At 41.8% G+C, this 12,805-nt stretch overlaps 1 protein-coding gene across 4 annotated transcripts in view; it reads right to left on the minus strand.

Moving 5' to 3' along the window:
• KIF13B (kinesin family member 13B) overlaps positions 1–12,805 on the minus strand; it is a 120,207-nt gene that overhangs the window by 96,364 nt on the left and 11,038 nt on the right. For all 4 annotated transcript variants that reach the window (XM_064411562.1, XM_064411561.1, XM_064411560.1 and 1 more), the window contains exon 2: positions 11,778–11,871. In XM_064411562.1, the coding sequence (XP_064267632.1) occupies positions 11,778–11,871 (94 nt within the window). The remainder of the gene's footprint in view (positions 1–11,777; positions 11,872–12,805) is intronic.

Raw genomic sequence — 12,805 nt, forward strand, 5'->3', positions numbered from 1 at the left:
GCTGTGAGGGTGGGGAGGCCCTGGCACAGGGTGCCCAGAGAAGCTGTGGCTGCCCCTGGAAGTGTTCAAGGCCAGGCTGGACAGGGCTTGGATCAGCCTGGGACAGTGAAAGGTGTCCTGCTCATGGCAGGGGGTGGAATTGGATGTTTTTTAAGGTCCCTTGCAGTTTAAACCATTCTGTGATTCCAAAGACTGACATAATTCACAAAAAGCTGAACCAGCACATACCAGGATATACATCACACACTCTCACAGAAATCTACCAGTTTCACCTTGTGTCACCTTCACACAGCTCACTACTTAACCACGAGATTCTTAATTATCACCTGAAATGGGGTCATGGAGGACTATGCCCAATTCCAAATCGATGTTCACATGCTGCAGTAATTACTCAGCACACAGAACTGAGTTTACTCTGTACCACTTGCACTCCTGTGCAGTGTGAACCTGCCATGGTTCTACTAATCCCACATAATTCCTGCACTGGGAACACTGTGAAAGGCCTGCCAGTGCTCCTCCTGCAATTCAATTAAACTCTTAGCAGCACAGGAAGACACCTCAGCGGTGACAGGGAGAGATAAAACCACGTGTGCCAGCTCTGCAGAGAGGATTTGCACAGGCAGGAGCAGAGCAAGGGTGGGAGGTTTCAGCAGAAGTTGCTTCACAGCCTCTTTGCTGCTCAGGGCAGGTGTTTAAGTAAAAAAAAAAAAAAAACTCGTAGAGTTGCACTAGAGATGCTGGTAAGCCTCAGCTGGTGCAGATGTGGTGTCAGCAACCAGAAAATTGCTTCCTCTCATAACCATGCCTATTTCTCTCTTCTCTGCCACAAAATCTGCATATGGTTTTTCTCTGTCTTTTGTCCTTTTTTTTTTTACTTCACACCTCTGAAGTTTCTGCAAATTCTGTAATTCTCCCTTTCCACGGTGCCTTAGCTGCAAACTTTGCAAAGATATTATCTTTAGGTGCATTTTCTGAGAAAATCAGAAATTTAGGGACTGTGACATACATACATTCCAACATGGAAGTTGGCTGATGGCAAAAACCAGTCCAAGAGCTCAGAGGAGTAAGGAGAAGAGCCTTTAAACCAATAAAAGGTTTAACAGAAAGATAAAACGATGGATAATGTTTGTGGTGTCAGCAACCAGAAAATTGCTTCCTCTCAACCATCCCTATTTCTCTCTTCTCTGCCACAAAATCTGCATATGGTTTTTCTCTTTTATCTTTTTTTTTTTTTACTTCACACCTCTGAAGTTTCTGCAGAGCACATTGTAATTCTTCCTTCCCACAGTGCCATGGCTGCAAACTTTGCAAAGATATTATCTTTAGGTGCATTTTCTGAGAAAGAATCAGAAATATAGGGACATTCCAACATGGAAGTTGGCTGATGGCAAAAACCAGTCCAAGAGCTCAGAGGAGTAAGGAGAAGAGCCTTTAAACCAATAAAAGGTTTAACAGAAAGATAAAACAATGGATAATGTCACTGCCATGGAATTCCAGGATGATTTGGGTGAGAAAGGACCTTAAATATCACCCACTTTCAAATCCCTGCCATGGAGAGGGACACCTTCCACTATCCCAAGTCCCATCCAACCTGGGCCTGGACACTTCCAGGGATCCAGGGGCAGCCACAGCTTCTCTGGGCACCCTGTGCCAGGGCCTCCTTACATGGAACAATTCCTTTCCAATACCCCATCTAACCCTGACCTCTGGCAGTTTGATCAGAGCTAAATTTTGATTGGAGTTATTCATATTAGGTACTACTTTTTGAGTGGTTATATTTGCTCCCAAGCATAGATAAAATTTAGATCATAAACTCAGGCCAAGAAATGCTTTAAAAAATCCAGAGAGCTGGAAGTGCTCGTCGCTGCAGGACTGCTCAGATAAAGCTGAGTGGATATCCTGTTCCTTCATTTCATTTATCTGATCAGCACAGTAAGGCTACAACTGCTGAGGGACAGAACAAAATGCTGGCAGGAGGCTACAAACCCCGAGGAGAAAGGATAAAAATGGTATTGTGCTTTCCAAAAGGCTGAAAATTCAAGTAAAGTGGATGAGCCTAAGAACCTCAGACAATACACATTAAGATATAGGGTTTCCTTACGTCAGTCACTACCACAATATAAAGGCCCAGAGTTCTGGCCCCACTGAGTGATGTGACCTAATTAATTATATACCAGCACAGGAAGCTTCTTGCTGGGGGAAAAAAGAAGACAAAAAAAATCCCCTAACACAAAAAACCCCAAGATGACAACAATAACAAGAAGAACAAACCAAAAACCAACCTCCTCAAACAATAAAAAGCCACCCTCCCACACAGTAAAATGCTTCTTGGACTAGATAGCAGCCAAAAAAATGGGAAAAATGCTAGATTTATTTTCAAGGCTTGAAATGGAAGAGAGGAATCTGCAGTTCACAGTCAGATAAGAAGAATATGGTAGAGCTGAAGCAAAACTTAAATCCCCTTGTGCAGCCACTGCTCTTAGAGAAGTCCATCCTCTCTCTCCTTCATCCTTCATGTCCAGCCCTCTTCCTTTAGCCAAAAAAATCACCATCACCCTGACTGCTCCTCTCCTCAAAGGAGCTCCAATTGGATAATTAGATTTGTAAAGCAGTATATGCTTATCAAACCTTGTGTTTATCAAGGCTGCCATGAACTTTCGAGCACTAATTAAAATGTCATTTTATTTCACATACTCCCAGAGCAGTGAATGCAACGCTCATCCCACAGGCAGATTTACATCCCCAGAATCTGTCCTGCTCTACACAAAACAAATGGATAAAGACACAACTTATTTTAATGCAAATTACAAACAACGGAAGATAGTTTGGTTACTTTTAAAACTGCAACAACACAAAATTTAGTGCTGCTTTTAGGAGGAGGCCATAAACAGCCAGACTTCCAGAGCTTCTTTCCAGGAAGGAAAAGCATTCCCAGCAGAGGGAAGGGTGCTGCCCATGCAAGAGCAGCAGATGCTGCATTCCTGCAGACCAAGCTCATGGAAAACAAAAAGCAGAAATACCTAGAGGATGCTGAATGTTGATTTCTCCTCACAGGAGGAGGAGAACAAACAGGCTTCCTGTGTTTTTCCTCATCTACCAAAATTCATATAGGTAGAAGAACATCAAATATTGGAGCAAATCTTGAGGTGCTACAGCAATCACAATTTTCTCATTTTACTGTAACAAACAGACACAGGAACAAGTTCCTCTGCATTCAGTAGCTTTATTTCAGACTTTACAGAGCTGGTGACAAAATCAGAATAAACCCCATAAGTGTAAGGTAGCATCAAGTGCAACAGTGCCATCCTAAAATTAACATCACCAAAACAAAGGACAAATTACCTCAAACTGATGCACTCAAGTAACTAAAAACTTGTTCAAATTTCCTCAGGAAAATGACTGTAAGACACTAAGAGGTCTCTATTTTTCTTTACTTTTCATACTAAGCCTGTATATAATTTAGGAAACAAACCCTGACAGTTTTCTATTCCGTTTTCAGAACACAAGGAAATTAGAAGACTGTCTGTATGTGGTATGTTCTTCCAGTTGACCATACAATCACTGATAATATGATGAGGCATCATCCACCTTCTTGGGGAGAGCATCAAACCCTGAACATTCAGATTATCTTCGTTCAAATTAGCCTGGGGGACACATCTGCACAATCAAAATTACTGCAACAGAGAGTGTGAGAGCTGTACAGCACAAAGTTATCCTGGTTATTACTAATCAGACATGTTGGAGGGAGGGAAATGCCCTCTCTTGCATCTCTTTCTGATCTCATTATATTAACCTGAGATGAAGATTTTGGAGTTTAAACTCAAACATCTCCAAAACAAAATTGGTTGAGCATAAAAACAATGATATAGAGAGAGGGAGAGGGAGTAAGACTCCTCTTAAAACAAAAAAATTGTTTTGTAGATTTAACAAGTCAAGAGAACAATTAAAACTTCACAGTCTCCTTGAAGCTTCAACAACCTGTTACTGGAAGCTTTAGACACAGGTGGGCTTGAAAACCAAAACTGTTGAGATAGTTCCCTCAAAATTGCCATAAATGGTTCAGTGAAAGCTACATTCCACTCAAATATTAAACACATTAATTCTAATAGCTTCCACATGGCACCAGAAGGGGTTTTGGTTTTGTTTTCTGGTTGCGTTGAGGTTTTTTCAAGAAAACAACCCAGCTCCGGGAAGTGGCCCTACTGTTGGGAAGGAACCACAGGCAACTTTCTGTTTGCAGCAGAAGTCAAATCCCCAGAGAAATCCCAGCCAAAAGACTTTGCCAGCTCCAGAGGAGTTTTCCTGAAGAGCTGGATGCTGAGCAATTATCACCACCAACCTCCAAATGCTGTCTGCAAGCAGGTCAATAATCCCAGGAGTACTTCAGAACCTGCAGACAGATTGCACAGCAAAACCCTTCAATTCAGTGAAGAATTAAGGCTGCAGGTACTTTACAAATGTTTTGGGTTTTAAGGAGAAAAAGCACCAGAGATTAAGAATCAATAAAGCACAAGTTGAGGGTTGTACTTTAGATCACATAACGTGAAACAAATGAATTTTTCATCTCTGCTCTTCCTCTCAAATGCAGCAGGTTATTACTAACTTGGTCAAATGAGCAGCAAGATTAAAAAAAGCCTCTTTGATGTTCATCCAAGGACAATGGGGGGGGGCAAGGATGATTCCAGTAGTGACAAAGCCACCCAATTCCCACTTCAGGAAGATATGGCCCATGTTTAAGCAGTTTTCACTTGCCATATGGGCACAAAGCTTTTAAATAACAGATAATGATAATTAGTTATGACTATGTTTGTCATAAAAAACAGTAGACATAAATAGGTGTGACCCAGCTGGTGGGAAGAGAATCGGCTATAAAAGAAATCATTAACACAAGCCTCACCATTTATTTACTTAGGCAGTACAAAATAGGTTACAGGTCTGTTTTAAGCACATTGACACATACAAGCACAGTTCAAAACTTCTGTTTACTTTTTATCCATCACAAAAATTAATGCAGGGTTTCCATCTCGGATTTTCACTTTTACTTCAGTCCAAGCACGTGAGCTGGAGCAAACACTTCCTCAAAAGCACAGCAACCCCCTTCTCTCCTGGCAGAACTCCCACTTCTCAATTTTACACGAGATAAGGAGTTTATATGGTGAGCCTTCAGCTCCTTGTGCAAATTAATTTCTCCCTTGTGCAGCCAAAGCCTCGGGAGTGGCAGAGTCTTGTGTGCCAGTCCTGCTGTCCCCAGCACACTTGTAATTATTTCTAGGTACTGCAGAAACTCATCAGAAGTGTTTAGTCATATAATTTTTACATCAGAAGATAATTTTGAGAGAAACAGATGACTGGCAGCTGGATGCAGTCTAGCCTTAATGCAGACAGAATTATGAGAAGTCCTCTAAAACCATAAAGTCCCCAAGCACCACATCCACACAAATTTTAAATCCCTCCAGGGATGGGACTCCAGCACCTCCCTGAGCAGCCCCTTGCAATGCTTGAAATCCTCCCAGTGAAGAAATTGTTTTTAATATCCAAACTAAACCTTCCCCAGCACAAGTTCACCTCCAAATTATAGGTTTAATACCACTTCTTACAAAATAAGCTTTGACAGTAGACTGAAAAAGCAATTTCATTCGCTCATTTAAATGACTCTGCCAATTTCAAATTAGCCTTATTTTTCTCTTCTCTTCCAACTTCTTTAGGCTGCTCAGTAACCAATAAAATCCAGCAAAAATAACTATAATTTTACATAACAAGCTCATGCTTGAAGAAAGAGTGGAGCAGGGATGCAAGAGAGGCTAAGTTGGCAGTGCAGGAAAATCTCATGGTGCTGTTTTTGCAAACATGAACTTCCTGTGAGCTGTTCTGTGCCCAAAACCCACCAGCTTGGATGTCAAGAGGGGCAAACTTCCCTTTCTTCTGGATGTCAGCTCTTGGCCTCGGGAATACACACACACACACTCCCTGCCCCCCCAACTTCCTGGAACATTGCTGCACATGAAAACATTGCACAAATCTGTTCCCTGGATGACAATGCCGAGATCACATCTAACCCAGAAATTTCATCCTCAGAATTTTATGCACCACTGTGACAGCTCAGCCAGGGGAGCCATTCCTGCTTAATGCAGCTGTGAGTCCCTTCCACACATCCTAATCTGAATTTTCCCCACCCTTGAGTGGTTTATACTGAATTAATACAATGCCAGGAAAGATATGAGAAGCAAAGGCACAGCAATTAGCTTTCACCCATCTTCAAAGACAATAATATTTCTCCCTTTAAATTGCTTTGCTGTCAAATAGTAACCATACCACAGCATGCAAATGGTCTCAGCGAGCCCAATATTCCATTTCTGGTGGTGTCCAACAGCTGAGACTCCTCAATCAAATGCAGGAACAGCTGGGGACACAGATGCCTGAGATGAGACAGCTCTCCAAGTGGGGTTCTTGCCTAACATCAGGCAGGATCCTGGGTGATTTTCAAGAAAATGTGGGCATTTTTCCATGACTATCTACCAGTAATTGCCTGCTTTCTTGGGAGTGTGGAGTTCTGCAGATTAGTTCCATAAATAGCAATGCCTTCATGCATTTGCCTCCTTTTCTGATCAAGTATGTCCTTTCCTAGAGTGGAAGTGAAGTGTACACCCAAACGTGCTCCTGCTGCCATGAGTTATTTTTTAAAAGTCAATTTTTCTTGTTACTCCAACCAGTCAACTTTTTCACTTCTTATATATCTACACATTTAAGAACATCTCTATAATCCTGTCAGCATTTCCTCTCTAGGCATCTCGACTCTGTGAGTGAGGCAAATGGATGTTTGTGTGCAAAATTGTAAGATACAGAACCAAGTAAATAGGACCATGACGTGTTCACTTTTTACTTATTATTGCACATATATTCCTTGCATAGCTCATGGAAATATGTGATATATATATATACACTTTGTCACATCACAGAGATATTTTTTAATTTATAACTGTTTTTCCACTCCATGTACATTCACCCCAATCAACACACTCTCTTATCTATAATTTTCTACAAGAAATCAATTTATGTGCACTTTTACCACCTCACCACTCAGGCACTTCCACACTAAAATTACATGACTGAGGGATCTCAAGGTCTCTAACACTCCCCACAGCAAGAGCTCCTAAGTCACGACTTATTTTCAGTTTTTAGCAGCTTTAAGGGGAGTTCTGGAGTCAGGCTAAGGAGTCACCCACACACCCCAGGCAGGTGAAAGGCGGCTTCACCTTGTTCTGGGCAGACCCAACATTGTGTAACTGCCCGGGCTGTGCCAAGCAGGAGCTTATCCTGCCTCCCCAGCATGGGATTCCTGGCTAACACAGAGCACAGGGAGCTTGTGTGGGCTTGCAAGAACACCCCATTCCAGTTTTTGTTTGTTTTTAAATTCCAAGTCACGTGTGTTTGTTACCGTTCCCCCACTTTGCGCCTAACCCTGTAAAAAAAGTGAATTAACGTTGCTTAGTCCTTGAGACCCTAATTCTTGTTTTCTGGTAGCGTTTTCTCAATATATAAAGCTTTGCCAGGATTCTGCCTGAATTGGCCTTAATCTTCATTTCTTCAAAAGGATTAAAAGCTTCTTCAGCTTTGTATGAAGAAAGAAACTTCAGTCCAAAGCCAAACTCAGGAAAGTTTTAACACACTGGGCTGTTCATTTTAACCCAACTGTTGCCTGAAGTTCATAATCCACCTGAAATCAGCAAATTATTACTGGCTTGAATTATAGTTTGGGTTGGAAGGACCTTAAAGCTCATCCCATTCCAACCCTCTGCCATGGGCAGTGACATTTTCGACCATCCCAGGTTGCCCCAAGGCCCATCTCCTCACAACCTTTTTCAGGACTGTCGTATGTTTCAGAAAGAAAACAGGAATTGGAATGGCAGAAGAATCTTCTAAAAATATTCTTTCCTATGTAAAATATATTTGGGCTTCACCCAGTTCCTCATCAAAGCAGAAATCACTGAGCTCAGCTGCTGCAACGCTACAAAAATCCTCAGGATTTTTTTCTCAATTTCCAGAACTCCTTAAAAACAACCAAATTGAGTTTAAGCACCATGACTTGATGAGCAAAAAAACTGTGTGTGGGTATAGAAAAGTAAACTGGTTTAAATCCAGAAACAGATACCTTAAAAGCAAATCTTTATAAAGATCCTCAATTACTGAATTATCCACTACAAAGCACTAATTATAAAGACATTACAATGGCTGGAGAGGAAAAACCCAGCCTGGTTTAACACACTTGTCAGCTCCAGTTAGCTGCACTCATTCCTTGGAAGAGTTTTTACCCTGTGCCAGTCTTTGGAATCTCTCTGTTCTGCAAAACAAGAGGGAAAGCAGCTAGAAACCACAAACTGCAACAAAAGTACAGTGAAGTCAGCACTTGTTTCATTTTTAAACATTTTCTCTTAATAAAAAGGCTCAGAGGGTTTGCTGGGCAGCTTTAATGAATGATTTGCCTTACAAATACCACGGCTGATTCACAGGGCTGTGCCAGACTGATACACCACTGATCTCTGAGCTCATATCAGTTACACATCAATTACAGTTATGTCTGCAAGACAGAATAAACCTCCTTTGTCTGACCTGTCAAAAAAAAAATCAATCTTTTCAACAGGTCTTGTATGGGAAATGTAAAATTACACCACAAGCAAATCAATAGTTTAAAAAATAGTAATAATAATAATAAGGCTACAAAGGAACCTGGAGTAATTAGAATCAATTTGGAGATTTTCCAAAAAATTAATTCCCATAAACATTCCAGTTGTTGCCCAGGACTTATCTTATTGACTTCAGTCACAATGAGTTCACACCCTCTTCCAAGCCCCAGAATGCTGTGAGTAATCTTTGCAGCACGGAGTAAATCCCGAGTAGATAAAGAAAGTTCAGCCTTGACCTTTGCAACAGGGAGAGCAGAGGGAGCAGACAGCTCAGGAAGGCAAACAAAAGAGGGACAAGTCATGCTAATGATATTATCCATCCACAGCCAATCCCTGGAGCTTCATACATCCTTTACACAGGGAGGTTTTGATTTACAGAGGTCATTTGGGGAAATTTGTGACAGAACTCGAAGATCTGTCACAATTAATTTCGTGGAGGCAGCTAAAGAAAAGGGTGAACATTTCCACACACTATAATTTTAATTTTAACACAAGAAACCACCACCCAACCAAAGCCACCCCCTCAACAGCCCAAGGTTAATAGCAAAGCCTGCCCAGCCTGGAGGTCATCCCATGGATTTTAAAATTGATCTTTTGTACGTGATCAAGTTACTGAAACCTGCACAACAGCATTAAGGATTGCTCAATAAAATAACTGCTGCCTCTCTCCAGCTCAGGAAAGGTCATTTCTTGGTTAAGGAATAACAGGAGAATACCACATTTTTTTTTGCACCCATATGAAAAGAGACTTTTTTTAAGAGCAAGTGTTATACATGCACTTATTAATCCTCAAGTCCCTAGATAAATGTATAAATAATATACTCAGTTTGTAGACACAAGAAGAACTGAGGTCCATCAGTTACCATCTGGCTGTTCAAAACATTCCTTAATTTTTAATGGCAAATTTGAAACAGCTACAAACACTTTTCTGAAGACCTAGGAATATTTCAGCGGTGATTAATGGACACAATTTGCCCTATGCAACAGTCAGGTCCCACACACCTCAAGTTGGGGGATTTATTTTCTTCTTCTCATCTCCCAGAGAGGATGTTTGTCCCAGAGAGGATGGAAGTGGGGGAAAAAAATGCTTAAATCCAAAAGTCATGAGTTGTTTTTCCAAATGTCACTCCCTGCCAGAGCAAGGCTGAGTCATGACAAGTGGGGAGGTGACAGCACTGAATTCTGTCTCTAAAATTCTCTTCCCAGTTCCTAAATTGACCCTGGCATCCCAATGAGAAATGCAGCAAAGCTCTGGAGGTTTCCAAACTTGCCCTGCTTTGCAAGCAGCTAAACTGTGTATTTACAATATTATTTACTACTCTCTTCCCTGTTTAGTTAAAAGGTTTGCCAGAATTCCTTCAGCTCTCTTGAGACACCAGAAAACTGTGAAATCCAAAGGAATTGATTTTGTAACAGAAGGCAAAGTAGTTGATGGTGGATTTGGAAACAGAAGCAGGACCTGAGCATAAATTAAGCCCCAGACTTAGAAAAACTGCAACTACAACTAACCTTTGCCTTGAGCTGATATTTAAGATTCTTCTGATGGAGCTGCAGCAGCCAAGACAATTCAGCAGCAGCGTCCCAAGGGTGTAACCTGTTCCAAAAGCACCCTGTTCCAAACCCTCACTGCTCCAACTCGTGGTTTTGGGATCTGCTGTCCCACCATGTCCAGGCAAAATCACAGTGCAGTTAATGGGCCTCCACTCTCCCCTCTTCTATTAAATCACCCCAGATAAATTTCCTACGCTTCCTGCTTGGATTAGCAAGGGCCATTTGTGAGGATGCAAATGAAGCATTCTTCGCACACTGAGCTCACCACCTTGTCTGGGACCTCAAGCCACTGCCAACCCAGCCCTCCCCTGCCAAGGGACACGATTTGCATGATGTGTGGCTGCCCCATGAACGTTTTTAAACACATATTAAGGACTATAAACCAGGCATTTTGTTGCCATGTTTTAGAGAAACTACGAGTAACGTTTTTAATCCAGCTGTGGCTGACTTGGCTTCTGAAAATCTCAATTTCCTGCTGCTTCTGGAGGCTCAAATCAACGTAGGGTTTTGGCAGCTGAACAATGCACATGTTCCTGGAGGAGGAGGATATTGATACAAACAAAAACACACCCGCACACACAGCCTGTTTGGTTTTAAGTAACTTATTAAAGCTCCAGTCCCACTGTCTGTAATAAATCTTTCAGCTAATGACAGTGGAAGGTAAATACTGCACGTGATGATCTCTTCCGTTGTCCACTTGGGTTTGAGGAGTTGAAATTATCAGAGATCAGTTAATGAATACTGACCTCTGATACACAGCTCAGCATCACATGAAAATTTAAACAAAGCTTTTCTATGTGTTTAATTTAACACATAGAATTTTTTCTGAATTTTTCTCCTGTTACCCTTAAGACCTCTTCCCTTTTCCCCCCCACAGAAAACAGACAATTGACTGTAGACATCCAGCAACAGGTTTTGCCTTTTCCTGCACCATTATTTTGTTTCATGCGTGTATTTTTCCATTTCCTCCCCTTGCATCAAGCAATAAATTAAGTAGGCACAAGCTTAACTCTGTCACTCACTACATGACTTTCCAGTTTCACAGTAATTTAATAGATTAATGCCAGTTCTGACACAAACTTCTCCACGCATTTTTGATGCATGGAATGTCCCACTGCCAAGAAACTCCTAGAGCTACATCTCTCCAGAATGTTCCCATTCACCTTCTTACACCATGACCCATTTTAAGAAAACAACTGTGAAAATTAATTTCATTCCAAAATGACAAACTGTGCTCTGCTCAAATTGTTTTGCAGATTTAAATTTCTCCTGTCCCATAGCAGCACACAAGGAAAAAAAAAGAATGTTCATGGACTCATTAACCATTAACACATTGTTAGGAGTAGAAAGAAAATGCACAAGGTTTTCAAAGCAACTTCCCAGCACAGTAAAAATCAGCCTTATTTTATGGATGATGGCAGTTACATTGCAGAAAGAATATACATAATTTTTTAACTAAAAGCCTTCTATCAAAGCCTACATTTCCTAGTTGTTAAACTCACACTTAATTTATGCAACCTGACCTTCCCAATTCAAAAATCTTACCTGGCATCTCCTTTTGAAAGGTTGGTGTTTACGGGGTGAAGAATAACCTTGTTTGCATCCACATCCACCACACATTTTGTATGCAGATCAAGCTCTATAAAGAAATGAGAGAGTGTCAAGTGCTGCTCCTAAAGCACTGGGATTATATACACCATTACTTCCTCCAGACACCAAATTTATTCATGCAGTCTGACAGCCACCCATCAGCCAGAGAATAGAAACAGGACTTTTGCCAAATTCCACTTCTAGGGATATTCTGATGGGATGGATCCTGTCCAGCTTTAAAGCAAGCACTCTTTTCAAAGCAAGAAAAAGCATTTGGGTTTCACTGAAGGACAATCAGCATATACAAGGGCAGTATGAAATTTCTGCTGGGGGAAAAGAACCATTTAGGCTTGGTACCACTTTGACAGCTCTTCTTATTGCTCCCTCAATGCCTCACAGGGAAAGCTGCCCCTGCCATCTGCAGCACATTTTCCCTGGCCACTGCTGTGATACGGTGCCAGCTGTCAGTCCTGGGGCACCTGCTCGCAGAAATTCAAGTCCCATCAAAAATAATTTAGGTGCAAGCACGTAGAAAAGGGCTTGTCCTTCCCCCAGAGGCTCCAGGCAAGTCCAGCTCTCCCAAGTGACGCCAAGCAGTGGGATGTGGACTATGAGTAATGAGGATATTTGGAGTGTGTGAGAATTCTCGGCTATAGAGGCGGGGAAAGCAAAATAAAAGCTTCAGATAACACTGACAGCAGTCCAAGGTACCCACCCAGTGACAAATGGAGTGAGGTATGGGATAAAGCACACAGCCTGCACCCAAAGTCACTGCTAGAGGACGTGGGGCCTGCACACAAAGAAGTCCCTGTATGGTGACACTGGCACTGGAAAGGGCTCCCAAGTGGTGACTCTGATGGGTGTCATGCCCAAAGTCACTGCTACAGACACCCAGGACATGGGGCCTGCACACAAACATGTCTCTGCATGGTGACACTGGCCATGGAAAGGGCTCCCAGGTGCTGATTCTGATGGGTGTCCTG

This window comes from Passer domesticus, chromosome 3, assembly GCF_036417665.1.
Source record: "Passer domesticus isolate bPasDom1 chromosome 3, bPasDom1.hap1, whole genome shotgun sequence".
Taxonomy (NCBI): Eukaryota; Metazoa; Chordata; class Aves; order Passeriformes; family Passeridae; genus Passer; species Passer domesticus.